The 26,816-nt window shown below is 53.9% G+C and overlaps 2 protein-coding genes across 3 annotated transcripts; both read right to left on the reverse strand.

Annotated features, from left to right (window-relative positions):
- Positions 1-244: 244 nt before the first annotated feature.
- Positions 245-17,262, reverse strand: GANAB (glucosidase II alpha subunit). Of its 2 annotated transcripts, XM_081098138.1 has the most exons (25): positions 17,210-17,262; positions 13,791-13,895; positions 13,536-13,644; positions 13,157-13,284; positions 9,703-9,882; positions 9,235-9,300; positions 8,439-8,508; positions 8,183-8,270; positions 8,001-8,097; positions 7,576-7,756; positions 6,886-7,039; positions 6,469-6,704; positions 6,265-6,391; positions 6,079-6,158; positions 5,710-5,853; positions 5,516-5,612; positions 5,111-5,212; positions 4,697-4,940; positions 3,826-3,890; positions 3,582-3,658; positions 3,398-3,472; positions 3,112-3,225; positions 2,917-3,029; positions 2,676-2,776; positions 245-2,570 (listed from the first exon to the last, which is right to left on the reverse strand). In XM_081098138.1, exons 1-25 carry the CDS (start codon positions 17,245-17,247, stop codon positions 2,461-2,463), a joined length of 2,901 nt encoding a protein of 966 aa, XP_080954264.1. In that variant the 5' UTR covers positions 17,248-17,262; the 3' UTR covers positions 245-2,460. The 2 variants fall into 2 exon arrangements, with proteins under 2 accessions (XP_080954264.1, XP_080954265.1); XM_081098139.1 differs by lacking the exon at positions 9,235-9,300 and having other exon boundaries at positions 17,210-17,249.
- Positions 17,263-17,526: 264 nt separating this feature from the next.
- On the reverse strand, positions 17,527-22,045 carry INTS5 (integrator complex subunit 5; the record flags this gene model as incomplete). The annotated part of the gene is made up of 2 exons (XM_081098140.1): positions 17,527-20,670; positions 21,966-22,045. The coding sequence occupies 2 exons, from the start codon at positions 22,043-22,045 to the stop codon at positions 17,691-17,693; spliced, it is 3,060 nt and encodes a 1,019-aa protein (XP_080954266.1). The 3' UTR covers positions 17,527-17,690.
- Positions 22,046-26,816: the final 4,771 nt, after the last annotated feature.

Here is a 26,816-nt window from a genome sequence, read left to right on the forward strand (position 1 = left end):
TTTTTTTTTTTTTTTAAATATATTTTATTGATTCTTCACAGAGAAGAAGGGAGAGGGATAGAGAGCCAGAAACATCGATGAGAGAGATCGATCAGCTGCCTCCTGCACGCCCCCCACTGGGGACGCGCCCGCAACCAGGGCACATGCCCCTGACCGGAATCGAACCCGGGACCCCCCCGAGTCCGCAGGCCGAGGCTCCATCCACTGAGCCAAACCGGTTCGGCTTTTTTTTTTTAGTTTTATTCATTTCAAACGGGCCAGATCCGGCCCGCGGGCTGTAGTTTGCCCACAGCTGACCTAGACACAGTATGCAAGGAACACATTTCATGCTCCGGTCCTGTGTCTGGGGACTGTCACTGCACCTCCCAGGGGTAGGAAAAGAAAATTACTCTGACATTTCACAGGTATGTTACCTGCCCTGGCCCGTGTGGCTCAGTTAGTGGGCAACCTCCCATGCACTGGTTCGATTCCCGGTCAGGGCACATGCTCTGGTTGCTGACTCAATCCCTGGTAAGGGGTGTGTGGGAGGCAGCCCATTGATGGGATGTTTTTCTCCCTCTCCCTTCCTGTATCTAAAAATGAATTAAATTAAAAAAAAACACACACAAAGGTATATTATCTTAAATAGACAGAGCCCTGGCTGGGTGGGTCAGTTGGTTGGAGCATCATCCCATACACCAAATGCTGCAGGTTCAATTCCAGGTCAGGACATGTACCTAGGTTGGGGGTTCAGTCCCCAAATGGGATGCATGTGTGTGTGTGAGCAATCAATATTTCTGTCTCTCCCTTCTTTTCTCTAGAAGTTGATGGAAACATGTCCTCTGGTAAAAATTAAAATATTAAAAAGACAAAGCTCACATTTAGATTGACCTTTGCTAAGGAAGATATAGGCCTAAGATGTGACTACCAGCTATGACCTTCCCAGTGTGGAATTTGTGATCAGACTATCCTGTGTGGCACCTTTACACACACACACACACACACACACACACACGTATATGTGTATATTTTAAAAATTGACTTCAGAGAGCGAGAGGGATAGACAGAACATCAATGATGAGAGAGAATCATTGATCAGCTGCCTCCTGCACAACCCCCACTGGGGATAGAGCCTGCAACCCGGGCATGTGCCCTGCTTGAGAATTGAACTATGACCTCCTGGTTCCTAGGTCTATGCTCCACCACTGAGCCACGCTGGCTGGGCCTGTGTGGTAACTTTTGGCCACCGAGCTGATCATGTCTGCCAGGTGCCTTCCGAGCGCTTCAGGTTTATTGCATCACCACTTTTTCATTCACAATCTGATGACCTCAAGGGGCTCCTCTATGAAAATATTGGCATCTAGCAAACTGAGACAGTCTTGCACTTTTCATTTTTCTGAATGGACAAAGGCTTATGCTGAGGCTACATACAATGTCAGGCCTGCAGGATTCTAATGGGTCTATAGTTCAGGCCAGAACTAGAATCCAGACACCAACCACTATTTATCGTTTATCTCTTTATTGTTTCTCCTTTTATCAAAACCTGTCACAGCCGGGGGCCAAGAGGAAGTAAAAAAAATTGTCACAAATATGTCCCCTCATCCCCAGTTAGTCTTCCCTCACCCCCCACCCCCACCCCGGGCTTCGGGCCCACCCCGGGCACACATGATCATCTCCCGCCCCCCTCTGCCTTCTCCCAGCAATAAATACAGGTGACTGTGATTCAATGAAACCACAACTGATTTCTCCATCTTGAATGCCCCTCAAGGGGACAAAAAGGGGACAAAATAAGTGTAATGCCCACTCCCACTTAAGAAGTGGAAACTTCTTTCCCTTAGGACGGGGGGCAGAACTGCCCGTCAGATCTGCAGCAGCTCTAGAAGGAATGGGAAAGAGGAAAGGCTGGAAGCAGAGGGAAGAGAGGGAAGAGGAAGTTCTCCAGCAACCTCACTCGTTTGATCCATTCGCCCCTTCTCAGGTAAGGGGTGGCCCAGTGTGCCAGTGGGACACAAAGGGGAGGCCTGACAGAGGAGAGGCCAGAGGAAGAAATACAGAGGGAAGCAGCCTGGTCGGGAGGGGCGGGGTCGGAGAAAAGGAGCTCTAAAGCTCACTGCCCTCACTTCTTCCAGGGAATGGCACCCACACCCCGAGAGGCGTGAGTGGGGAGGGTCTGGCGGGTTCAGACGCCCAGAAGGAAGGAGAGAAGGGAAAGCAAGGGCCCTGTGGTCCCCAGGTCTTCACAGGTGAATGTGCTCCAGACAGAGGAACAGAGTGAAGGGAGGCTCGGGGGTGTTGGGGGGGGGGGGGCAGGAGATCACAAGAGGAGCTCACAGCCCAGAGACAGCCCTCCTCCTGCCCAGGTGCTGGCAGAATCCGGGTCTGGGGATAAGAACAGTGACGTCTGGGGAAGGTCAAAGTCCAAGGCAGAAGGAACAGTAACTCACATCACAACGGCACCCCTCCCCCCCAGCATCCCTTGGGTTATCGCAGGTGAATACTCCAGTCAGATGCCACGTTGACGCCAGGCTTGCGCAGGATCAGCACAGAGGTCTCAGGGTCGTGCTGGAAGGACAGGCGGCTTTCGGGAGATCCTGGTGGAGGAAGGAAGCGCCGTAGTCACAGCAATAAACTCCCACACACCAACTGCTTTCCTGCAGACGGGGTCCCCAGCCTGCCCCGGCCTCCCCTCTCCTCACCCTTCGTCTGGAGCACCACGGCTGCTGGCTTTCCAGCCCCCATTATCACCACCCGCTCGATCCAGATTGGCGTCTCAAAGTGGCCTTTGGGGTCTGCTGAGCTGGAGGGAGCAGGATGGGAGTAGATGTCAGAGTAGAAGGAAGGAGGCGGCCCAGAACAAGAAAAGGGCCCAGGGAGCTGTGAGCATCCCTGAGGCCCAGCCGCCCCAGCAGCTGCCAAGGCAGACGGGCACCTCATTACCTGGAGACAAGGGCATTGCCAGAGAATGAGAATCGACGCAGCAGGAACGCATGCTGAGTCTGGTAGTTGAACGTGTGCCCATCATCTAGAAAGAGCTCTCCTTGGGCTGTACCCTGAGGAGGAAGTGGACAGGGGAGAGCTGAGCCCAGGAGGGAGAGAGGCCCATCCATCCCCAGGGGACTGCCATGCTCTCACCTGTGGGCTGAGTGCAACAAAGAGCGTGATGGGGTCATCCTTCATGCATTCGGAAGCGCGCCGCACTCGCATCCACCGAGGCACAATGGTCCCTCCGCGCTGGAACACGGGGATCTAGGGCAAGAGCAGCGCTGGGGTGAAGCTGCCTGTTGTCCAACTTGGCCTTGCAGTCTCCTTTGCTGCTGCCCATCCGTTCACATGTGGGTACTGGACCCCAAAGCACACACTGTCTCCGCCTGGAAGCCTACAGGCAGTCAGAGCTGGGGGGCGGGTCAGGCATACTCACACTGCTTAGCGTCACAGGCAGGTACAGGGTCTGAGGACCATGATGTTTCTGGTAGCTCTGAATGTCATACCACACCTGTGGGCGACAAGATAGACTTGGTCACTCACCACACAGGCCACCACCGCAGGTACCCCATTCGGCCTCCACCATCCGTTATTTCCCACCACACCCTTCCTTAACTCACCTCCCCTTGGCCAGGCAGATAGACCTGCACGCCATGAGCCCCGGCGTCTGATACAGGGTGAACCAGCAACACATCCCCTAAACACCAGAATCAACGCAGAACTCAAGTTCCCAGCCAGGAAGCACCACAGCACCTGCCATGCACCACCAGCCTCCCCTCCTCCCTCCCCGTGTGTTCACAGACCACCTCCCACACGTGCTTACTTCTCAGCCCACCCACCACCAACTGTCCTCCCATTTCTCACCAAGCAGGAACTGGTCATCTATACTGAAGGTGCTCACATCCTGCGGATAGTGTACCCACAGGGGCCTAGGAAGGAAGGAAGACAAGAAAGGAACACACTTGCTGTTTTGGCAGATGTCCACGATGCCACCCCGGGAGCTGCTAAGAACAGCACAGGGGTAGGAGCCAGGAGCTTCCAGCCAGTGTCGGGGGGAGGGCCTCAGCTCTGCAACCCCAGCTCTGCTTAGGCACTAACTTCCTCGCCCAGCTCCCTGCCTCCTCCTGCCGCCCCTCCAACTGTTCTGCACGCAGCTGTCCAGTGGCCACTTGGTCATCCTGGCCAGCAAGGCCCTCCAGGACCAGGTCCTATTTTTCTCCTCCATCTCATCTCCTATCCTCCTCTGGTTCCGTACCCGACACACACTGGTTTTCCTGCTCCTGGAGCACAACGCACTCATTTCCACGTTAGAGTTTTTCACTTGGAGTCGCATCTGTTTGGAACAGTCTTTCTCTGGATCACAAAATCCATCTTAGCCATCACTCAGGCCTCATCTCACATGGCCTTCCTCTCAAAAAGGCCTGGGTGGAACCTAATTCCATTATGCTCTTCTGTTTTTCAAAGAGCTGGTCACTGCTGCCAATTTTCTTATTTATGTATTTGTTCCACAGCATAGGACACTTGTCTGCCTTGATTCTGGCGCTGGGCACAGAGATGAATAATGCCTAACCTGTCGTAAGTACTCAATAACGTCCCCTTCTATTCATTCCTATTGGTCTCTGCTTATTCTTGACCCTCCTTTACAAAGCCCTGGTGAGTGAAGAAGAGGTGCAGAGATGGAGCCCAGCCCCACCCAGCCACCTCAGCTGACGCACAGACCCAAAGAACGCCTCACCTCATGATAGGAAAGCCTTCGCGATGGGCCTGGTAGAAGAGGGTGTACCAGAAGGGCAACAGGGCATATCGCTGGCTCAAGGCATCTCGGATCACGTCGTGGTACTGAGACGGTAACAGCCACGGCTCTCGCCGCCCAGTGTCCAAGTGGGCATGTGCCCGGAAGAACGGCTGGTAGGCACCCATCTGGTACCAGCGCACAAGCAGCTCTGGCTCCGGATTCTTGAAAAAGCCGCCCACATCAGCTGGGAGAGGGGAGGGGAGAAGGAGGGTGGAAAAGAGGGTGAAGGAGGGCAGCTGCCTAGGCACGCCCCGAGGCCCCACGCTGGACTCTCAGCTCTCCATTCATGCCCAGGTCCTGTGCCCGCTACCTTGTCCCCTCCCACCAAACCCAGGACCACAAATCCCCTCTCACCCCCACAGAAGGAAAGTCCCACCAGCCCAAAGCTGAGACACATGGGGATAGAGATCTTCAAGTGGCCCCAGTCGGCAGTGTTGTCCCCTGTCCACACGGCTCCTGAGGAAGACAAGAGGGGGGGAGCTTGCAAAGAGAGAAAGGGCTCAGCCTTTTCAGCTGACCTCTCTGACCTGCCACATCGGCTCTGGGCCCCCAACGTCCTGCTGAAGAGGGCAGAGGTCACAAGATCACGTGAATGGACACCCCTCCCTGGTGCCCTGAAAGTGCAGAGCCGGAAGGGTGCAGAGGGGAGCGCTCGAGGATGGCTGCATGGACGGATTTCCCCGAGAACCAGGCCGAGGTCCACGGCTTCTCCCATCTGGCCTCCCACTCTCTCCCTCAGCTCTACCCTCCACATCTTACCGTAGCGCTGGGAGCCAGCGAAGAACGCCCTGCTCAGGACAAAGGGGCGCTCCACACCCCCAGAGCGCTGCACCAGCCCATCAGCAGTCGCCATGTGCTGAGTGGAGACAGGAGAGGGGAGGGGCAGTGAGGAGCAAAAGCCAGCTGTCAGCTGTTGCAAGTTCCCAGCGCCCAGTCCCTCTCCAGCCTCTTACCACGTACAAGCCGTAGATGTTGTGCACATCGCGGTGCTCCCAGCCCCCGTAATGCTGGGCATCCTTGAGCATGGTGACCTCAGGGCCATTGAACACAGAGGGTTCATTCATGTCATTCCAGACGTAGAGGTTGGGAGCTGAGCCCTAAGAGCACAAGGAAGAAAATGGGGACAGAAGGACAGAGGGAGAAAGAAGACAAACAGTGTCAGAGCAAAGAGCTCCTCGGAATCCAGAAAGATGCATTTCTCAGGGTCACACGGCCCTGATACTATCGGCACCCGACCACAGCAGGTTACCAAGCAGAGCACGACCAAGGCAAGGAGGTGGGGTGGGAAAGACAGGTGCAGTCGAGACAGAGGCCTGCCATACCTTATAGTCGTCAAAGTTGAACATGTTAGCCCACCAGGCCCTCATCCTGGGATTGGTGAAGTCGGGGTAACCAGCGGCGCCTAGAAGTTAAGGGTGGCTGTCAACCCCAAGGGGCATAGTGGTCACCATTCTACCTCCCTGGTCTTCTGACAGCCGCTCCCTCAGTTCTGGGGCTGCACCCCCTACCTGGCCAGCACCAGCCCTCGTAGTCAGAGCCGTCCCGCATTTTAACATAGAGACCCTGGCTCTGCAACTCCTCATGTACGCGGTAACCAGAGTCCACCTTGATGTGGGGATCCACAATGGCGACCAGCTGGGAGCAAGGAACACGGGTGGTCAGAGCTCTCCAGGGCTATGTCAGAAGCCCAACCATGGCTGTAGTCCTCTTACCTTCCGTTTCTTGGATGCCAACTTCTCCAGCATGGTGAGGGGCTGGGGGAAGCGGCTGGGGTCCCAGGTGAAGTACCGCTTGCCATCGGCGTGTTCGATGTCCAGCCAGATGACATCGCAGGGCAGGTTGTAGTCATCGAAGCCCTGGCTGACGGCCAGCACATCGGCCTCGTCCCGGTAGTTCCAGCGGCTCTGGTGGTAGCCGAGGGAGAAGAGCGGGGGCATTGCCTGGGTCCCTGCAGGTTCAGCGAGGGACGGGGGTCACCATGGCATCAGGCCAACCTGGGGCTTCTGGGGACACCCAGACATTGAGGGAGGCTTGTAGACCAAAGGGAGACTAAAGGGCACGGGACTTCTGAAAGTCACTCCCTCAAGAAGCCAAGGCCGCAGCTTCCCGTGCAGCGTGGGGCCGCGTACCTGTGAGGCTGGCGTACTGCCGGAAGATGTCGAAGACCGAAGGCCCAAGCAGCAGGAAGACATCGATGATGCCGCTCTCCGACATCCAGCGGACATCTGTCTGCGGGGTTTCCCCCGAGCCCTGCAGGTAGTCTAGCATCTTCCCAAACAGGGTCTGGAGAGGGGACCAGAGAGAGGTCCAACACCCACTTTCGTTCCCAACCCAAAGACAAAGCAGCAACGTTTCCCTCAAAACCCTCCCAACACTGGCTCCTAAGGCGTCAATCTGAGCTGAGACTAATGTCACCTCCCAGTGAGGCTTTCCTGGGTGCCACCATCCGAGGCACCGCTGCCCCACGCCCACCTCGTGACTGCCCCATGTCTTTCTCAGCACTTACCACTGAACTCGTCTCGCTGTCTTTGCTAACAGCGCTCCCTCCCTGAGCGGGAGGCCTTTTCCTACCTCAATAAGCAGTGCTGTCCCAGCACCTACAGAGTATCCAGCCCATAATGTACTCACAAGAAATGCATGAGTGTGTGTCTTCTGCAAGTGGCAGGGAACTCGCAGGCGGCTCCCGAGGCCCAGGGCCCCCTCTCTCACCCAACCCCAAATGGGCTACCCCACCAACCTCTTCAAAGCTCATGCCAGCACCCCACCAGTCTCTAGACCCGACAACGCCCTCCTTCCTGCTCCCCTGCCTGTGCGCTCACCTTCCCGGCAGTGTTGGAGGAGATGTCCACCCACGTCTCTGCGGCGTTGAGCCAGAAGATGCCCAGGTCCCGATGAGGACTGTGTGCCAGGAGCACAGGCACAGACCCGTACAGGGCCATGGGGTTGTACAGCTCGTACTGGAACACATCCAAATTGTAGAGGCGATATGGCTCCCCACCCCTGCAGGCAGACAGACAGACTGGCCTCAGGCCCTGGCACACACAACCCCCACCCCTCCCGCAGACACAGGCGAGGGATATAAGAAACGGCCCCTGCCCTTTATCAACAAAGAATCTTCCAGTGATAAAGGTGATCTGGGCACAGGAAGTGATCCATGCCTGATTGGCGTATCCAATCTGCATGCACATCTCCCACCTTCCCGACTCCTCTGTCCCCCATATCCTGAGGGCAGCCTGGGACTCACTCAGTGACCTTCAGCCTCAGGTTGTCTGCATGCTCAGGGATCCCATACACATGTTCCATGCCCGGCAGAGAGAAGTCCAAGCCCACAGACGTGGGGCCTGGAAGAAAAGTGAAGGGTGCGCTCCAGAGCTGCTGCCTGGTGAGGACTCCCTGCGCCCCTTCCCCGAGCGCTCCGTCCCTCACCATACGGCTTGCTGTCAGAGTGGGTTTTGAACGTCTCCTCCCAGGCTCCTGGCTCATCTCTCTCTGTCTTCCCCGGGGTCTCTTCTGGCTGTGAGGCGGAAAGCAGACCCTGCCCATCACACAGCAGCTCTCTCCTTCCCGCCCGTTTTCGCAGTCCCCTCCCTGACAGCGAGACGGAGCTCCGGTTTCTTGTGGGCCTTTCCGCTCCAACCTCCCAGCCAGCCCTGTGCTCCAACCACGCACCCCACACACTTGCCTTGTCACCATCCCCAGGTGTTGCCTCGGGCTGGGCGCCATCGCCCTCAGCTGGGTCTTTTGATTCTTGCCTGGAAGGTAGGAGAGCTGTCTGCTCCAATCCAGAGGGGGCAGGACAAGGGGCTAGTGGAAGGAGGGGTGAGGGAATGGAGAGCCAAGGGTCCAAAGGAACAAAGGCAGTGGAGGAGGGACTGAATGGTTACGCCTAGAGAGGGACCCCCAGTGAATATAAGTGTCCAAAGGACATGGAGAGAGATGAGGAGTAAACGCCACCAGGAGGTGTGTCCACATGGAGGCCCAATGGCCTGGGTTCGGAATGCCAGTCCTGGCTCTGCTGCCTCCGGGGAGACTCTGGCCCCAAGTGCCCTCGCTGGGCCTCAGCCTGCTGGCCTGACACCAGGTTTTGCAAAGGCCAGTGGGTCACACCATGATCAAGCCGCTACGGATAAATGCAGGGACTCGCACAGAGGGGTGCCCAAGCCTGCTTTCAAGGGCAGCTGGCAAGCAGCTCTGCTCAGAACCTAGTGCGCCCCCGCTGAGAGCCAGGAACCCCAGCAAGAGGCAGCATCTCTCCAGCCCTTGGCAAAGCAAGAAGCTCCCTACATTCCTTAGGGACTTCCCATATTTCATCTTCCTTCTCCCAGTCAGGAGGACAGGGACCAGGGACCACATGGCTGGAGAAAAAGAGGTGAGTGCAGGGCAGGGCATGGCAGGGTGTGGGGCACCTTCCCCTGGGGCCAGAGTGCAGGGTGGGCAAAGGCAGAGGAACACATACAGTACCAATGGCCATGATTTACCTAGAGAAAATGTTCTTGATCTTATCCCAAATGCTACCGAGCGTGAGACTAACTTTATCCGAGAAACTAGGGCAGGAGGAGATGGGTGGGGAAGGGAGGAGGAGGCACAAAACCAACACAAAAACAGAAACATAAAAGTGAGTTTCAGTCGACAAACTTCCAGACATGGGGGTGGGGGGAGAGGAAGAAAATAAATGTGGGGCATGTGATGGCGTGAGAAGGGGAGAGGGAAAGGCAGACCCGGCAGGCCTCTCAGAGGAGGCGCCGAAGTACAGCCCAGGGACAAAAGTGACCGCCTCCTGGTTTTTAGAGGAAACGAAGAAAACTGTGACCTGGCCTGCTTCCTACCAGCCCTCAGCCCCTACCTGGCTGTCCTACCCCCGTCTCCCCCAGGGGCCCAGTGCCAGCCCCACAACACCCTTAGGCTCTTTCAACTAGGTTGCCGGCAGTCCCGACCCTGGTACTCACGAGACCCTGGGGGCCCTCTGGTGCTCAAAACCCAGGAGTCCTCGGGCATTGACGCTGAGCAGAAGGCTGCGGTCCTCCAGCAGGTCCAGGCGGAACGGCCGTGCTGTCAGGATGATTTTATAGGGTCCCTCAGCCACGGTGAGCTCCACGCTGTTGTCGTCACGGCCAGAGACAGAAAGCCTGGAAAGAAGGTCGAAAGGGATATAAACAAGGACAAAGGACCAAGCCTATAACGGAGACACTTCAGAAGAAGGGGGTGGGGGTCCTGCCAGGAGCTACAGGCAGTGTGATAACAGTGTAGGGACAAACAAACGGACCAAAGGGACCAATGAAGAGCCTGGAAACAGACCCAAGAATACTTAGAACTTTTAAACGTAACAGGTGGCAGGCAGCCCAGTGAGATCAAGAGGACTAAGGAGAACTGTTTATTTATTTATTTACTTACTTATTTTTTTAAATGTTTTTATTGACTTCAGAGAGAGGAAGGGAGAGGGGAGAGATAGAAACATCAAGGATGAGAGAGAATCATTGATTGGCTGCCTCCTGCAAACCCCTTACTGAGGATCAAGCCCGCAACCCAGGCACGTGCCCCTGACCGGAATGAAACCCAGGACCCTTCAGTCCGCAGGCCGACACTCTATCCACTGAGCCAAACCAGCTAGGACAGGAGAATTATTTAATAATGAAGATGAAAAACAAAACTTCTGGATAGGAAAGGAAGTCCTACCATCGTGCCAAATACAAATATCAACTCCAGACAGATTATGACTTAAAATTTAAAAGTAAAATCTTTAGAAAAAAATAAAAAGAATTTCTTTTTCCCCTTGAGGTAGAAAAGTATTTAAACACAACTTAGAAAACACTAACACCAGAAGCTGTAGAAGACCGATACGTCTGGGCCCAGCCAGAATGGCTCGGCTGGTTGGAGTGTGGTCCCACGCACCGAAAGGCTGCCAATTCGATTCTTCGTCAAGGCACATGCGGAAGGCAACCAGTCCATGTTTCTCTGTCACGCTGATGTTTCTCTCTTTCCTTTCCCTTCTTCTCTCTAAGCATGTCCTCGAGTGAGGATTTTTTTAAAAACATGTTTTTACTGATTTGTAGAGAGAAAGGAAGGGAGATGGATAAAGAGATAGAAGCATCGATGAGAGAAAAACATCATCGATGGACTGCCCCCTGCACACCACTTACTGGGGATCGAGCTGCAATGCGGGCATGGCCCTGACCAGGAACAGAACAAGTGACCTCCTGGTGCCTGGGTCAACGCTCAACCACTGACCACACCGGCCAGGCTGGGTGAGTTTAAAAAACTAAAACTAAAACATTTTAAACACTAAAATTCAGAACGTCTACTTATCAAAAAACACCGTTAGGATCAACAAAAATAAGAAAAGTCAGAGACACTGTACTAGACTAGAGGAGCCCAAGGAGACATGACAACTAAACCGTAACATGATGCCCTACATGGGATAGAACAAGGCATGAGGTAGGCCACGTCAGTGTGGGTAATAGGTTAGAGCACGGGCCCATGCACCAAAGGGTGAAGGGCTCGATTCCCATCAAGGGTACCTCGGCTGCAGGTTCAATCCCTGGCCCCGGTCGGGGTGTGTGTGGGAGGCAACCAATCAATGTGTCTCTCATCTCTCCCCACCCTCTACCCCCCGCTCTCCTCCCCTTCTACGCTCTCTAAAAATCTATAGGAAAATTACCCTCAGGTGAGGATTAACCAAAAAAGAAAAAGGCATTAGATGAAAGCTAAGGAAATTTGAATAAAATATGGACTTTAGATAGTTAATAATGGCATCAACTCATTAGATAGGACAACTCTACCACAGTAATGTTAACAACAGGGGGAAACAGGAGTGGAGGGCATAAGAAATTTTCATAAAATTCTTGCAACTTTCCTAAATATCTAGAACTATTCTAAAATTTAAAAATATTTTTCCAAGGCACCTTTAGGAAAGTAGAAAGATAAGCTATAATCTGGGTAAGATAGCTGCAATATAAATGGTAGAAAATTAGTGTCATAGTGTCAAGACATGAATTTCTACAAATCAACAAGGACAAACAATATAAATGGAAAATAAGCATAGTTGGCAACTACCATTTCAGACTAATAAGCCAGAATGACAGATACACAGATGTTCAATCTCATTAATAAACTAGGAAAAACAACCAAGCCAAGACCACCACATGGTATCATTCAACACCCATTCCACTGACAAAAACGAAGTCCAACAGTACAATCTGGGTCAGTGTGGATCCCATGCTGCTGGGGGGAGTGCACACCGGTACGCCATTCGGGCGTTCCCTTAGGAAGTAGATCACCTCCACATTCTACAGCCCTGCAGTCCCCTCCTAGCTCTACACTGAAGAGACACTGGCACAGGGACAGGAGACCCCGACAACGAAGTTCATGCCAACACTTCAAATAGCAAAACACTGGAAATGACTAAAATGTTCGTCAACATAGAAACAATAAATAAGTTGGGATATAATCATAAAACATTATCAGTAGTGAAAAAATGAACAACATGCAACAGAGTTAAATAAAGTTATGTGAGAAAAAATCCCAGAAGGCATTCATTGAGATGAATGTCCCTATAAACCTCAAAAATGAACAAAACCATGTAATTTATGGCTTAGATACAAACACACCAGTATATGTATGTGTTTATATACATGCATGACACAACTGTAAGAACAAAAAGCCAAGGGACTGATAAACTTCAGAATAACAACTGTAACTGGGGGAGCTAGGGGCACAGGACAGAGGGAAGCACATGGATGGGCTGGGCGAAGGATTCATGTTAGCTTCTAAATCAGCGGTTCTCAACCTGTGGGTCGCGACCCCTTGGGGGTCGAACGACCCTTTCACAGGGGTCACCTAAATACATCCTGCATATCAGGTATTTACATTACGATTCATAACAGTAGCAAAATTACAGTTATGAAGTAGCAACGAAAATAATTTTATGGTTGGGGGTCACCACAACATGAGGAATTGTATTAAAGGTTCGGGGCATTAGGAAGGTTGAGAATCTAAATCAAACACTTAAGCCTGGCAAGTGTGGCTCAGTGGTTGAGCCTGACCTATGAACCAGGAGGTCATGGTTTGATTCCTGGTCAGAGCACATGCCTAGGTTTCGGGCTCGATCCCCAGTGGGGGCCGAGACGGAGGCAGCTGACCGATGATTCTCTCTCATCATTGATGGTCTCTCTCTCCTTTTCCCTTCCTCTCTGAAATCAGTATGATATATATATATATTTTTTTTTTTTTTAAGTGGAAGAGAAAATAAGTGAAACAGAGAAAGAAGGTAAGGGAGGGTGAGGAGTGTGGCAAGGTGCTTGTCTGCTATTGTCCCAATGTTAAGAAAGGTCAAATGCTAAGTAAAAATTTATCAGGAAGGAGAAAAGGGCCATGAAGATAGACAGGTTTTCTGAAAAGGTTTACCGAGCTGTGGGGGGATCAGCCACCAACACATCTGGCACCCGGTATCGAGGCCGCCGGGGCTCCAGTTCATCGATCCTGATCCGAGTCATGTTCTTCTGAAGGCCCTGGAGCTCCAGCACCAGCAACACCTGGGGGCAGAGGTTTGGATCTGGATAAAGTGGAGGATATACCATGGAATGACCTCTGAACCCACTCCCTCCTGAGGGGTCTCCCGCTCCTAGGCCCTTGCCTATGGGACCTGAGGTCTGAATTCCTCACAAAGTGAAAGTCCCCAGATGGCTGGACAGGATGCTGGCTGTAGGTTCCCCTTCCCGAACCCCCTCTGGCCACTTCCTCACCCCCACCCCCACCCCCACCAGATTCCCTTTTCTCCCCTGACCTTGGTGTCCTCGTTGATCAGATGGACGGTGAGGGCATCAGGACCAAGCTGCAGGGAATCCAACAAGGCTCGGTACGGAGAGAGGCCTGGCTGTATGTTTCGCTGCCGCCTGCCAAGCAAATGGTTTAGAAGATGGGAGGGTGCCCCAATGTCTCCAGGTTCCCCATCACCTGCCATGACCCCAGGCTACCCCATCGGCCACAGAGACCACCTGTTTACCCTACATCCCATCCCACGCTCCTAGAAGTCTCATACTTGCAGAAGGAACTCTCTTCACAGGTCTTAAAGTTGCTTCTATCCACGGCAAGGGTAAGTCCCAGGCAGGCCCCTAGACAAGCCAGCACCAAACCTGTCCAAGACCTAAGGAGGAAAAGGACAAAAGAGGGAACCATCAGTATGGGGTGAGAAAGGGCCGCACTCTCAGAGGTAAAAGCCAAGTCCTGAAAGACAGCTCAGAAAAGAGGAAAAAGATGGATTCCCATTAAAGAGAACAGAAGGCAGGTGCGCATGAGGTTAAGTTGTCAGGCTGAGGAGTTAGCTCATTCACACTTTCCTTTAAAAAGGCAACGAGCTAAATAAATAAATAAAAACAAAAAGGCAAAGAGCCTGGCCGTGGTGGCTGAGCGTCGACCTATGAACCAGGAGGTCACAGTTCAATTACCGGTCAGGGCACATGTCCAGGTTGCAGGCTCAATCCCCGATCGTGCAAGAGGCAGCCAATCAATGATTCCCATCATTGATGTTTCTCTCTCTCCCTCTCCCTTCCTCTCTGAAATCAGTAAAAAATATATTTTTAAATGCAAAAAATGTACAATTCAATGGTTTCTAGTAACAAACAAGCAAACAAACAAAAAAGGCAGAAAGGGGACCAAGGACCTTCGGCCGTCAGAGGCCTCAGTACTGACTCTGGTTACATCAGCCTCAGAGCAGGAGCTGGAGCGGCCAGCCCCAGGGGAGGCGGCGGAAACAAAGCAGCCATGCCTTTCCAGGGGAAGGCACTGGGTGGGGCGACAGTGAAAAGGCTAAAGATGCACCTCAGCCTGCCTGCTCATCACAGCTGCTAGGGCCCCAACATCCCAGCGCCCTAGGTATCCAGCTCCTCCCATCGCCACTCCTTTATCTTCAACGTAAGTCACCACTCTCACCACCCAAGTCTGAAAAGAATAACAGCTAACTTGTATTGAATCCTATTGTACCCCAGGGACCTGGCTAACTGCTTTCTCTCCCTGGTTTGCAACTCCGCCTGCAGTTTTTAAAAATGTCAAGTATTTCTTCCCTGAGGGTGGCACAATAGATTAGAGCAGGGGTGGGCAAACTTTTTGACTCGAGGGCCACAATGGGTTCTTAAACTGGACCGGAGGGCCGGAACAAAAGCATGGATGGTTTGTGTGAACTAATATAAATTCAAAGTAAACATCATTACATAAAAGGGTACGGTCTTTTTTTTTTTTTAGTTTTATTCATTTCAAACGGACCAGATCCGGCGGCTGGATTAGAGCATTGTCCCAATAAGCCAAGGTTCGGGTTTAACACCCCCATCGGGGCACATCCTAGAACCAACCAAATGTATTAGCATAACCAACGGACACAGACACTGGGGCGGTGGGGGCTTGCCCTCAGGGTGGGGGTGTCAATTGGGAAAAAAGGAGACATATGTAATACTTTAATAAAAAAAAAGAATCAACCAAATGAATGCATAAATGGACCAACAAACCCGTTCCCTCCCCCACCGCCCCCCTCCTCTCTAAAATCAATTGTAAATAAATAAATAAAGTCAGTGCCTGGGTCTCACGCACAGCGATTCTGAACTAACTGGTCTGAAGAGGGGCCTGGGCATCAGAATGCTTTAAATCTCCCTAAACAACTCTCATGGGGTTAGGGTTCGGAATCGCTTCTTTAGCTACACCACCTCCTTCCCCTTCCTTTGTTTCTTGGTGACTGCAGGCTGAGGTTTTTCCCGGAAGGGAAAACAGGCATACAAGGCTCAATAACCCCTCCAAGTCAGGGGTGAAAGTGGGACGGCACTGGCCTCCGCCTGCCCCCGGGCCCCCGGACTTCCTGCCGCACAATACAGCGCACTGACCACGGGCAGGCCGCCCGCTGAGGACCATCCCCCCCACGGCTCCCACCAACCACCACCTCCCCGCCGTAATGTCAAATGACAGAGGGGGGATGTAACCGCTCACTGAACCGCGTTCCTCTGCAGGACACAGTCACGCGATCTGAGCGTATCCTGCACAGGGGTCCTCACACCTTCGCGTCCGCGAAGAATCCCCGCCGAGCTTAGGAAAGGAAGACGCTCGGGCCGGGAATCTGCGGCTTACACGTGCCCGCCCAGACACCGAGGCGGGCAGTCCAGAGAGGGGAGAAACACACAAAACCACAGGCCTCTTCTAAGCATTCAAACTCTGCAACCTGCTCATGGGGAAGCCACAGGGCAGGGCCCGCTCTGCACACGGCACCCAGCACTGGCCTCGGCACCTGCTTGGAAGCTCAAGGGGCAGAAAACCAGCAGAAAGGAGGCCACAGAGCACAGCAGGCCGGCCAGCGCCAGACAGGAAGCGGCGGCAAACACCAGGCTGTGGCTGAATCGCCCAGCGGAATAAGCAGAGGCCAACACGCAGAAGCAATGCTACCGGGCGCGCAACAGCAAGGCATGCGGCCGGGTGCTGAGCGCGGCCATGTCCACCCGCTAAGGCAGCAGGAGCCAGCGGCACAGGGAGTGAAAGACCCCCTGCAGTCCCACTGGCACGCTCTGTGAAATGGGTTTGCCTAGGTGCCGGGGGATAGGATTTCTAAGAGATCGCTCAGTCGTGACCTGTTGGGGTGCCCCGAGTGCCCCGGAGCCAGAGGCGGCCCAAAAGCCAAGTTGGGGATGAGCAACAGGGCAAGCGGCACCGCTGACCGTTTGCGGCCGGACTTCCAGGAGGTGTGTTACGACCCACGCTTCCTTCATGGGGCACAGTCCGCGCCTCCCCCACCCAGCACGTCCCTCAGGTCCTGGCAAGCGCTTTGTGGGGTCGGTGATTCTTCCGAACCGGTTGTTGTTTTTCTGTTTGTTTTTTTCTGGTAATATAAACCCGAGAGCGCAGACCAAACCCTTCGATTGCATGTTGTGTTTGAGCAACATCATCCAGGCCGACTGTGAACTCTGGATCCTGCCCCAGCTGTGCCCAGTGAGCGTGAACAGCGAACACGCCAGGGCTGGGGCCCACGTGGAGGGCACGGCAGGGCTGGGGCTCTGGCGGTGGGGAGCGCACGAAGGGCAGTGCAGGCCGACTGCCGGCGGGACGCTGCGGTCCCGAGGCCCGGCCACGTCTCGGCCCCCGCCCCCCCCCCCGCCCCCATGGCCCCGAGCACGGCAGGAAGGAAGCGGCAGCGCTCATCGCAGCGAGCCGCCCGGGAAGGGAGGCGGCTGGGAATGGCCACAGCCAACCAGGGCGCACGGCTGCGGCCTTTTAGAGCCGCCGGAGCAAGGACCAAAAGTATGGGCTCCCAACGCCGCGCGGGTCCACCGCGAGGAAGCGGGGGGCGCTTGAAGCAGCCTCCAGAGAGACAAAGTCCTCGCGACGCCGGGGAGGCGGGGCCTCGGGAAGACACTCAAGAAGAAGAGATTATGGGGCTTGGGGGGGTCTGGGGCGTCCCGAGCGCGCCCCGGGTTCCGGACTCCTCACCGCCTCCTACGCGCAGCCACTGCCGCTACCGCCGCCATCTTGTGCCGGGTTTGCTCCTTGACCCCGAGCCTCCCCTCCCCCTGCGCGCGTTGAGCCACGTAGCTTAGCGCCCGCCCCTTCCGGCTTTCGGATTGGCCCGGCTCCGGGCGGCTGCCCCATTGGCGGACCTCGCACTCTAAATGCTCACGGGGGTGGGCGGATCAGGGGCGGGGCTTACGGCCTGGGGCGGGGCTTACGGCCGGGGCCGGGAGTGTCCAGAGCCAGGCGCTGTCTTATGTTGCCGGATGTAAGCTCTAAGCATCACGGAGGCACTGGACTGTTTTTCTCAAATCGGCAAATTTTATTTAGAAAAAAAAAGTAGAGGGAAAAAGTGACAGCGCTCTTTACGCTAAGGTCTCAGGAGAGAAACCTCCATCTTTCTGCAGCACCTTAGCCCCGTCTCACTGCTCAGACATCCTCAGCGTCTAGAGCGAGGAAAAGGCTATGTCCCCTGCCGGAGCAGAGTGGACGGTGAAGCTGCCTGGAAACGGCCAGAGAAAAGGCCCAGGCGGTCAATGTTGCGGTGGAGGACACTATGCAGCACAGCCAGATGGGGTCCACCTTCACCCCCTCCCTCCCTGGAGAAGTCCCGGATGAAGCGTCCGCGCTCTGACTGGAAGATAAACTTCTGGGGCAAGGGCCCATGCTCCCGGAGGAAGCCCCAGACACTGAGCAGTAGCAAACGCACTTCGAAAGGGGCCAGCTGGCTAAATACCTCATGCATATTACCCAGGGCAGGTGGCAAGAGGCTCCCCTCGGCCATGACAGCCACCAGGGTGCAGGATGCCTCCAGGTGCCAGGGGGAGTGGGCTGTATCAGGGTGGCGAGAGGCTTCCCAGTGGCCCAGGAGGGCGGCCAGCAGCCCCCGCAGGAGCACGGAGCAGTAGCACAGGGCTGGAGGAGCAGCTGCCACCAGCTTCAATAGCTCAAAGAGCAGGGGCTGTTCCCGGAAGCGCCGGCCAATGCGGAGATCCCGCTCCACGGTGGCCCGGGCGTGCTCCTCGGGAGGCCAGGCTAGCTCGGCACCAGCTGCATCAGGACACACACTCTCCACCAAGGTCACTGCCACAGCTTTGGCAGCCTCCGGGCTCAGGGTGGGAGCCCCCCAGCCGCCCCCACATTCACTGCCCCCAGGGGCACTGCAACAGTGCACCAGGAGGCTAAGAAGGCTCTGGGTGTTATAGATCACTTCCTGATGATTTCGTGACTGGGCAAACTTCGGTGGCTTTAGGCCACGACCGATGACTCCAGCATGGAAAACAGACCAAATCCCTCCCGGACCTGGCACAGCTGCCGTGTGCCGCCGGTTTGTGTCCAACAGGGAGGCAGAGGCCAAAGAAGCGGAGACAACGGAAACAGTCTCGCTGTCCTCATCCACTTCCCCACCAAACAGTTCTGTGTGGCCCCGATGTAAGGCTCCTTCCACTAGCAGCTGCAAGACAGCCTTGAGCCCCGCAGGGGAGGTCTGCGAGAGGCGGGTCAGAAGTCGGGAGGCTGAAGCCACACCTGGGGGGCCATGCAGCCTCAGAGAGGCAAAGAAACGATGCACCCCAGCTCTCACCAGTCCCAGGAGTTGGGAGGGGGACAGGGCTCCTGGAGGAAAGGGACAAATGGCCAGGAGGGAGGCAGCAGCTTCTGCTACTTCCTCCTCAGGATGTAGCAGGAGAGGAGCCAGGTCAGAGAGATGGGCTGAGGCAGACTCCCCAAACCGGGCTCCTAGGGCTGCAGGGCCCTCGCCACCCTGCTGTTCCCACCCCACGAGCAGTGCCAAGTTGCGCAGGAACCGCGCCGTGAAGGGAGGCTGCAAAGTCCCTGCGTGCACCCGAGCCAAGCAACTTCGGAAGGCCAGCGGCAGGAGGCCCGAGAGACTGACCACCAGCCCTGCATATAGCTGGGTGGCCAAACTCAACTCTTCAGGGCTTCGGGCCCGGCTCAGGAGATGGCCCAAGGCCTCAGGTCCACAGCTAGGCCGAGTGTAGACCGAGAGCAGGCCCAGGAGCTGGTGTTGCCAGAGGAAGCGCTTCCGTTCCAATCGTAATGTCTCTCCACACAGCTCTCCAACATGGTTTCTTAGCGCATCTAGAAAGGGCACGGGGCGGGGGGGTGGGGGTGGGCCCAGCACCCCTTCCCCAGGAGGCCCTCCCCGGTGATGAACCAGTTTCTGCAGATGTAGCAGCAGCAGCTGAATCAGCCGGTCACAAGCCTCGCGCACAGTATCCGGCACAGCCAGGCCCTGGGTAGTGATGACCGAGGCAGGCATGGCTGTGTCCACCAGGAACTGCAGCAGGCGGTAGGCACCTGCCCCGGAGGCCTGGCTCACCAGGTGCACAGCCAGGTTGAGCATGTTGTCCAGCTCCTCCCGGGGGAATCCCTGCAGGTGTTGCTGAAGCTGACTCAGCACAGCTGGGGGCTTAAGGCAATCCACCAGCTCTCCAGAGACTGTGCCCAGCAAAGCTGGTGACATGACTGCCAACTGCAGAAGGAAGGGAACTGTGGCCTGAAGGGAGGGGTCCCCACTCCGGCCCCCAATGCCCCCCGCCAGGCTATCATGGAACATTCGCAGGAGCTCCCGTCGGATGCTGTCTCCATGACGGGAGGCCAGGTGCCCTAGGATGCCCACAACTGAGGCAATCTTGGGTACCCGCTTCTCCCCAGGGATAGCAGGAGATCCAGGGAAGGGGTCTGTAGAGGGGATTTGAGAAGAGCTTCCACCAGTGCCACCAGCTCCACCTCCAGCCCCGCCATGAACACAGAAGTCCTTAAGGCCACAGGAAAGAACTCGGGAGATGATGGTGCCAGGAAAAGAGGAGCCAATATGGGCCACAACCCAGTCAAAGTGTGGGGAATGCTGGACGGAGGTATCCAGCAAGGCGTCCACGCAGGCATCTGGGCAACTACCGATAAGAGCCGAGAGGCACTGAACATAGATGTCCATTAACGTGCGCGTGGCCCGACAGCCCATCCACAGCTGCAGCAATTCGTTGAGGGAGCCAGTGGCATGGGGCACACACTGGTGCTGGCCCGAGTATGTGCTGCTCAGCTGCCCCATGAGGTCAATGGACCACGCGCTAATCACAGGTGCCCAGGCCTTCGGGTTGGCCCGGATGAACTCGGACAGCACCTGCTGTACCTCCTGTACCACATCCTCCAGACCGGGTCCCCCAGCGGGGACGTGGGAGGGTGCAGGCGGGCGGAGATGAGGCGGGCCAGCCATAGGGCTTTCGTCCAGGGCAGCCAGGTGGGCCCGGACACTTTCATCAAAGACGCCTCGCAAGTGGTCGAGCACGGCAGCCCGAGCAGGTGGCAAAGAGCGGAGGAGGAGGAGACCACAGCGAGCATGTTCCCGGGCCGAGAGCTGGTGGCCCAGAATGGGGTCGACACCCGTCAGAAAAGCCTTGATTTCCTGGGACAGCTCCTGAGCACTGCAAGGAAACAAGAGACAGACTTAGTGTGTTGGAGATGATGGGCAAGGTACATTCCCTCCGTGAGCTTGCTTCTTGTTATGTAAAATAGGGATAACTATAACTCCCTCATGAAATAATGTTCATAAAGCACTCAAGCACCATATCTATTTCACACTCATCACCCAATAAATATTAGCTATTTTTCTTCCAATAATATCATTATTAGATAACTCTGGGAATGTGTTAGGTACTTTTTAAAGTACTTTACCTGTATTATTTCAATCCAGACAACAGCCCAAAAAGGTAGGTATTATTATGATCCCATTTTACAGAGAAGGAAACCAAGGTTAAGTAATCAGATTATCAGCTCCGAGAGGGTAGTAACCATTTCTGTGCTCTTCAATACTAAATCTTCTGTAGAGGTGCCTGGTGTATAGGAAGCACTCAATACATTTTTGTTGAATCGAGTATATTTAAAAACACTTTTCCAATGTTACTGCATGCTCCACCACAACACAAGCACCCTGCACCTTACTCTTCACGGGAAGCAAATCTCCCTCCCGATACCGGTTCCTTCCCATATTCTGCAAGCATCCGAACCACCCACCACTTGGATTCCACATACACAGCCACCACCTGCCCAGCACCCTCCAGGTGCCCAGGAATCAAGGTGTTCCAGGGCGCAGACAAGGCAACACCTTTCAACCCTTCTCATCCCCTCCCAAAACATATGGGTTCAGTCTCTGAGGTTCCGTGTTATGAGAAGAGGCAAAATCCCCTTCCTCTCACTGCCCTTTTTGCCAAAGAAGACAGCATCCCCTAGGGTTCTGACTGTGCCATTCCTCTCTGGATCCTCCAAAAAAAAAATTTTTTTTTAAAAATCCCACCCTGGCAGGAGTGTTTCCGTTGGAAGGGAAAAGGCTGGAAATTATCAAAGCATTCTGTGAATTCCTGGGCCTGGGCTCTCGGGGAGTCCACGAAGTCAGGGGACCCTGGGTTTCTCTCCTCCGGGCTAAAGGGGGCAGGACAGCTGGGGTCCCAAGGGTTCTGATGCCCTAACTCTTGGGAGAGCAGGGCCAGGTCCGGAGTACCCAGGCGCTGGGTTTCGCGGGAGGCAGTCCCGAGGCCGGGGGAGCGCGGGCAGGGGAGCCCGGAGTGTGGGGGAGGCAGCCCCCGAGTTCTGGGGGGACCCAAGCAGGACTCTCGGAGACCCTGGCGCGGGCTCTCGGGGTAGGATCCGGGTTTCTGCCGAGGAGGCTGGGGGATCGGCGCGGGGCCGCGCGGTGGGGGAAGATGCCAGGGGCGCTGACTACCTGAGCGGCGCGGGACCGTGGGTGGCCGGGGCCGGCCCCGGAGGCCCTGGGGCCCCGGGAGGGTCGCACAACGCGGACATCCCGGAGCCCGAGCCGGAGGCGGGAGTGGCGGGGCGCAGCGGCGCATGCGCGCTGGCGCGAACCCCCGAAAGGCACGAGCGGCGACGAGGCCTCTCCAGAAAACCCATCCGGCGACTCCCGCGGGCCGCGCACGTTGGTTCCGCTCCGCGCCGCGCCGCGGGCCCCGCAGCAGAGCCGCCCAGCTCGCCGTCACTGCCGCCTTTTTCTTTTTTTCAAAGGGCCATGGATACACAGACGATTCGATTGTTCTTCCTAAAGCCCAAACTACAAAATGTTCCACTTCACGACGTTTCTAAAAAACGAAGCACTGGGAAACATTTTATTTAAGGAACAGTGACCATGTAGAAAGTAGTAAAGGAGAGAAGGGACGAGGGAAAGCGGAAAAGAGACGGAAAGAAAGAAGAGAAAATGGGTAAGAGAAGAAAAGTAAAGAGAGGGAGAAGCAGCCCGAAGTAAGCTGGGCGTCTTCCCAGCCCAGCGTGGCCCTCCGACCCTCTCAGTGTCCACTGCTCAGGCTGCGCTGTCTCCTGCCCGCACTTGCCCGCACCTGCAGAGAGGAGCCTGGTCCCTGCGTGCAGCCAGCACACCTCGGCCAGGGCCCCGCTCCAGCCGTCTGCCTGAACCCCAGCTCTTCCACTTACTGGCTGGGTACTTTATTTAACTTTTCCATGACTGCTCCCTCTGATGGAGATGAGGGTGGTAACAGTACAGCCACCTCACAGAATTGTGAAAATTGAAACCAGGAAATGTGGTAAGCAAGCACTTAATAAGCATTAGCTATTTTTATTGTATTTCTTGCACAAACTCCAGAAAATAAGCTCTTTGAAAACAGGAACTTTATATATATAAACAATTATCTTCATATATATATATAATAAAAGGCTAATATGCACATAGACCCAAACGGTGGAATGACTGGTTGTTATGATGTGCACTGACCACCAGGGGGCAGATGCTCAAAACAGGACTGTCCCCTGCCCTAACCTGTTTGGCTCAGTGGATAGAGCATCGGCCTGCACACTGATAGATCCCAGATTAGATTCGGTCAGGGGCATGTACGTTGGTTGCGGGCACATCCAGTGGGAGGTGTGCAGGAGGCAGCTAATCAATGTTTCTAACTCTCTTATCCCTCTCCCTCTCTGTAAAAAAATCAATAAAATATATTTAAAAAAACAAAAAACAGGAGCTGCCCCCTGGTGGTCAGTGTGCTCCTACAGGGGGAGCGCCACTCAGCCAGAAGCCAGGCTCATGGCTGGGGAGCACAGCGGCAGTGGCAGTGGCGGTGACAGCAGCACTAAGGAACCCTTGGGGGATGTCCACCTGCCAGCTTAATGGGGAGCGGGCCTAAGCCAGCAGGCGGACATCCCACAAGGGGTCCTGGACTGTGAGAGGACACAGGCTGGGCTGAAGGACCCCCTCACCCCAGTGCACGAATGTCATGCACTGGGCCTCTAGTATATATATAAAAGGCTATTGCCGAAACGGGTTTGGCTCAGTGGATAGAGCGTCGGCCTGCGGACTGAAAGGTCCCAGGTTCGATTCCAGTCAAGGGCATGTACCTGGGTTGCGGGCATATCCCCAGTAGGAGATGTGCAGGAGGCAGCTGATTATTGTTTCTCTCTCATCGATGTTTCTAACTCTCTATCTCTCTCTCTTCCTCTCTGTAAAAAATCAATAAAATATATTTAAAAAAAAAAAAGGCTATTATCTTCATCACCTGCAATAGTGTCTGCCTGGCACTTAGTAGGTTCTTTTTTCCCATTATAATAGCCATCTTTATTTGTAAAAATCCACATATCAAATGTATTCTTTCGGTCTTTTTATGATTTCCTTTTTACAAAAACAAAAAGTCACATAAACACCTTCCCCACTGTCATTCCCACAGATGGATGTTTGCCAGGCAGCCTCCCCCCCGCCCCCCCACTCCCCACATATAGCTACGTGCTTCATTCTGGGACGGCTCGCTTCCCCAACATGCTTCGGTGCTTCCTACCAGGGTGGAGTTCTGAGTCCTAAGACTGAAGTACACAAAGGGGTGGGGGAGGGTGCGGAGTGTGGCACGATGCTCAGGCGTGCAGGGCGGGCTCTAGTAGGTCTCCTTCTCCACCCAGCCTCCAGGGCTTCGCCTGATGACGAGTTTTCAGGTTTGTCATACACGAAGAGGAGAAGAGAGTTCAGGAAGGCACAGAACCTCCAGGTAGGTTTGAGGGGGTTCATCCTCAGGGCGACTCCCATTCCAGGGCAGTAGGAAAGGAAAGCAGCGAGGGCCATCTCCTCAAAGAGGCCAAATATTAAGATCTTGTTCTTCAGCCCTAGCCGGTTTGGCTCAGTGGATAGAGCGTTGCCCTGTGGACTGAAGGGTCCCAGATTCGATTCCAGCCAAGGGCACATGCTCAGGTTGCAGGCTTGATCCCCAGTAGGGGGCGTGCAGAAGGCAGCTGATCAATGAGTCTCTCTCATCATTGATGTTTCTATCTCTACCTCTCCCCTCCTATCTGAAATCAATAAAAATATATTTAAAAACAAATTTTGTTCTTCATCCTCTGCTGGAAGACAGAGTTCCTCTGGGTCCTGCAGATGACCGCATCGGCCCACTGCACCACCACGATGCTGACAAAGAAGGCCGTGTGGCAGGCGAACTCCACAATCTTCCTCCTCATAGGTCCACTGCTGCCCGTAGCTGTCCTCCATGTCGTTGACCCAGCGGTCATCCCAGTCCACTTGGATGCCCAGCTGGTTAACCGGGAGGAAGCCATGCTCAGCCAGAATCACAAAGTGAAGAAGCCCCTAGGCCCTGGATCATACCAATCTGCCCGTCGGCCATGCTGATCAGCTGCTCGGTCACCAGCTTGTCCGATTTGTCTTTCTTTCTTTTTTTTTTTTTTTAATATATTTTATTGATTTTTTACAGAGAGGAAGGGAGAGAGATAGAGTTAGAAACATCGAGGGAAAGAAACATCGATCAGCTGCCTCCTGCACATCTCCTACTGGGGACGTGCCCACAATCAAGGTACATGCCCTTGACCGGAATCGAACCTGGGACCCTTCAGTCCGCAGGCCAACGCTCTATCCACTGAGCCGAACTGGTTAGGGCGGGGCTGTCTCTTCATGATGTGGCTCTCAGCTGAAGAGCAGGTGCTCAAACAAAAACTTGTACCTGAATGTTTGTAGCAGTACCACTTATTATGTGGTCCTTCTCCTAATGCAGCGGTTCTCAACCTGTGGGTCGCGACCCCTTTCGGGGTCGAACAACCCTTTCACAGGGGTTGCCTAAGACCATCCGGAAACATATATAATTACATATTGTTTTGGTGATTAACCACTATGCTTTAATTATGTTCAGTTTGTAACAATGAAAATACATCCTGCATATCAGATACTTACGATTCATAACAGTAGCAAAATTAGTTAGGAAGTAGCAACGAAAATAATTTTATGGTTGGGGTCACAACATGAGGAACTGTATTAAAGGGTCGCAGCATTAGGAAGGTTGAGAACACTGCCCTAATGGTTTCACAGTGTGGCGAGCTTGTTTTGGAGTTGGACAGGTCTGGATTCATGTCTGCTATTTATTAGCCATGTAACCCTGAGCAAGTGACCCAGCTTTTGGAGCTCATTTTTTGATCTGTAAAATGGGCATGTCTCATATCTCAGACATTTTGCAAAGATCATTTGAGATCACTTATGTAAAGGACATTGGAACAACTGGGAAAATTTGAATATGAAAAATTGAATATTAGCCATTTCACTCATGTTAAAAATCTTCGGTGTGATAATAGTATTTTTACTATATAGGACTGAGTGGCTTGTTTGGCTGGGTGTAGTCTGGTATACAAAAAGGTTTCTGGTTGGATTCCCAATCAGGGCACATGCCCAGGTTGTGGGCTCTATCCCCAGTGCGGGGTGTGCAGGAGGCAGCCAATGTACGTTTCTCACATCGATGTTTCTCCCTCTCCTTTCCTTTCTCTAAAGATCAACAAAGTTTTTATATATATAGCAAAATTAGGGATGGAATGTCATTTGCAATTGACATTCAAATGAGTCAGCAAAGAACAGAGACCCATATACATACATATTTGCAAATGTGTAGAGATTAAACAAGTAGAGCAAAATGTTAAAAAATTCGTAAATCCAGACAGAGTCCATATATAAGGGTTCATTGTATTAATCTTTTAGCTTCAGTGAAAGTTTGATATTGTTAAAAATATAAAGTAGGGGAAGAGGTGCAACACTGGCCACAAAGTCTCCCTCTTCCAGGAAGCCTGCACTGATTAAATATACTTCTCCACACAGGCAGATTTTTTTTTTAATGTATTTTTTTGATTTTTTACAGAGAAGAAGGGAGAGGGACAGAGTTCGAAACATCGATGAGAGAGAAACGCCAATCAGCTGGCTCCCGCACACCCCCCACCAGGGATGCGCCTGCAACCAAGGTACATGTCCCGGACCAGAACCAAACCCAGGACCCTTCAATCCGCAGGCCGAAGCTCCATCCACTGAGCCAAACCGGTCAGGGCTGGGCAGCTTTTCATGTTCATTAAACACCCCAGCCCTGGCTTCGAGCAGCGTTTTGACAGTTAAAAGCGGAAAATGATGCCTGGCCGGCGTGACTCAGTGTGGTGTCCTGTGCACAATGGAATCACAGCAAGAGAATCTTGTGGTGAAAGGAGTTGGCTTCGATTCAGTGTCCAGGTGCATACAGGAGACAACTGATCACCGTTTCTCTCACTCTCTCTTCCTCTCATAAATTAATAAATAGGGAGAACAATG

This window comes from Myotis nattereri (genome assembly GCF_964212035.1).
Source record: "Myotis nattereri genome assembly, chromosome: 9".
Lineage (NCBI taxonomy): Eukaryota > Metazoa > Chordata > Mammalia > Chiroptera > Vespertilionidae > Myotis > Myotis nattereri.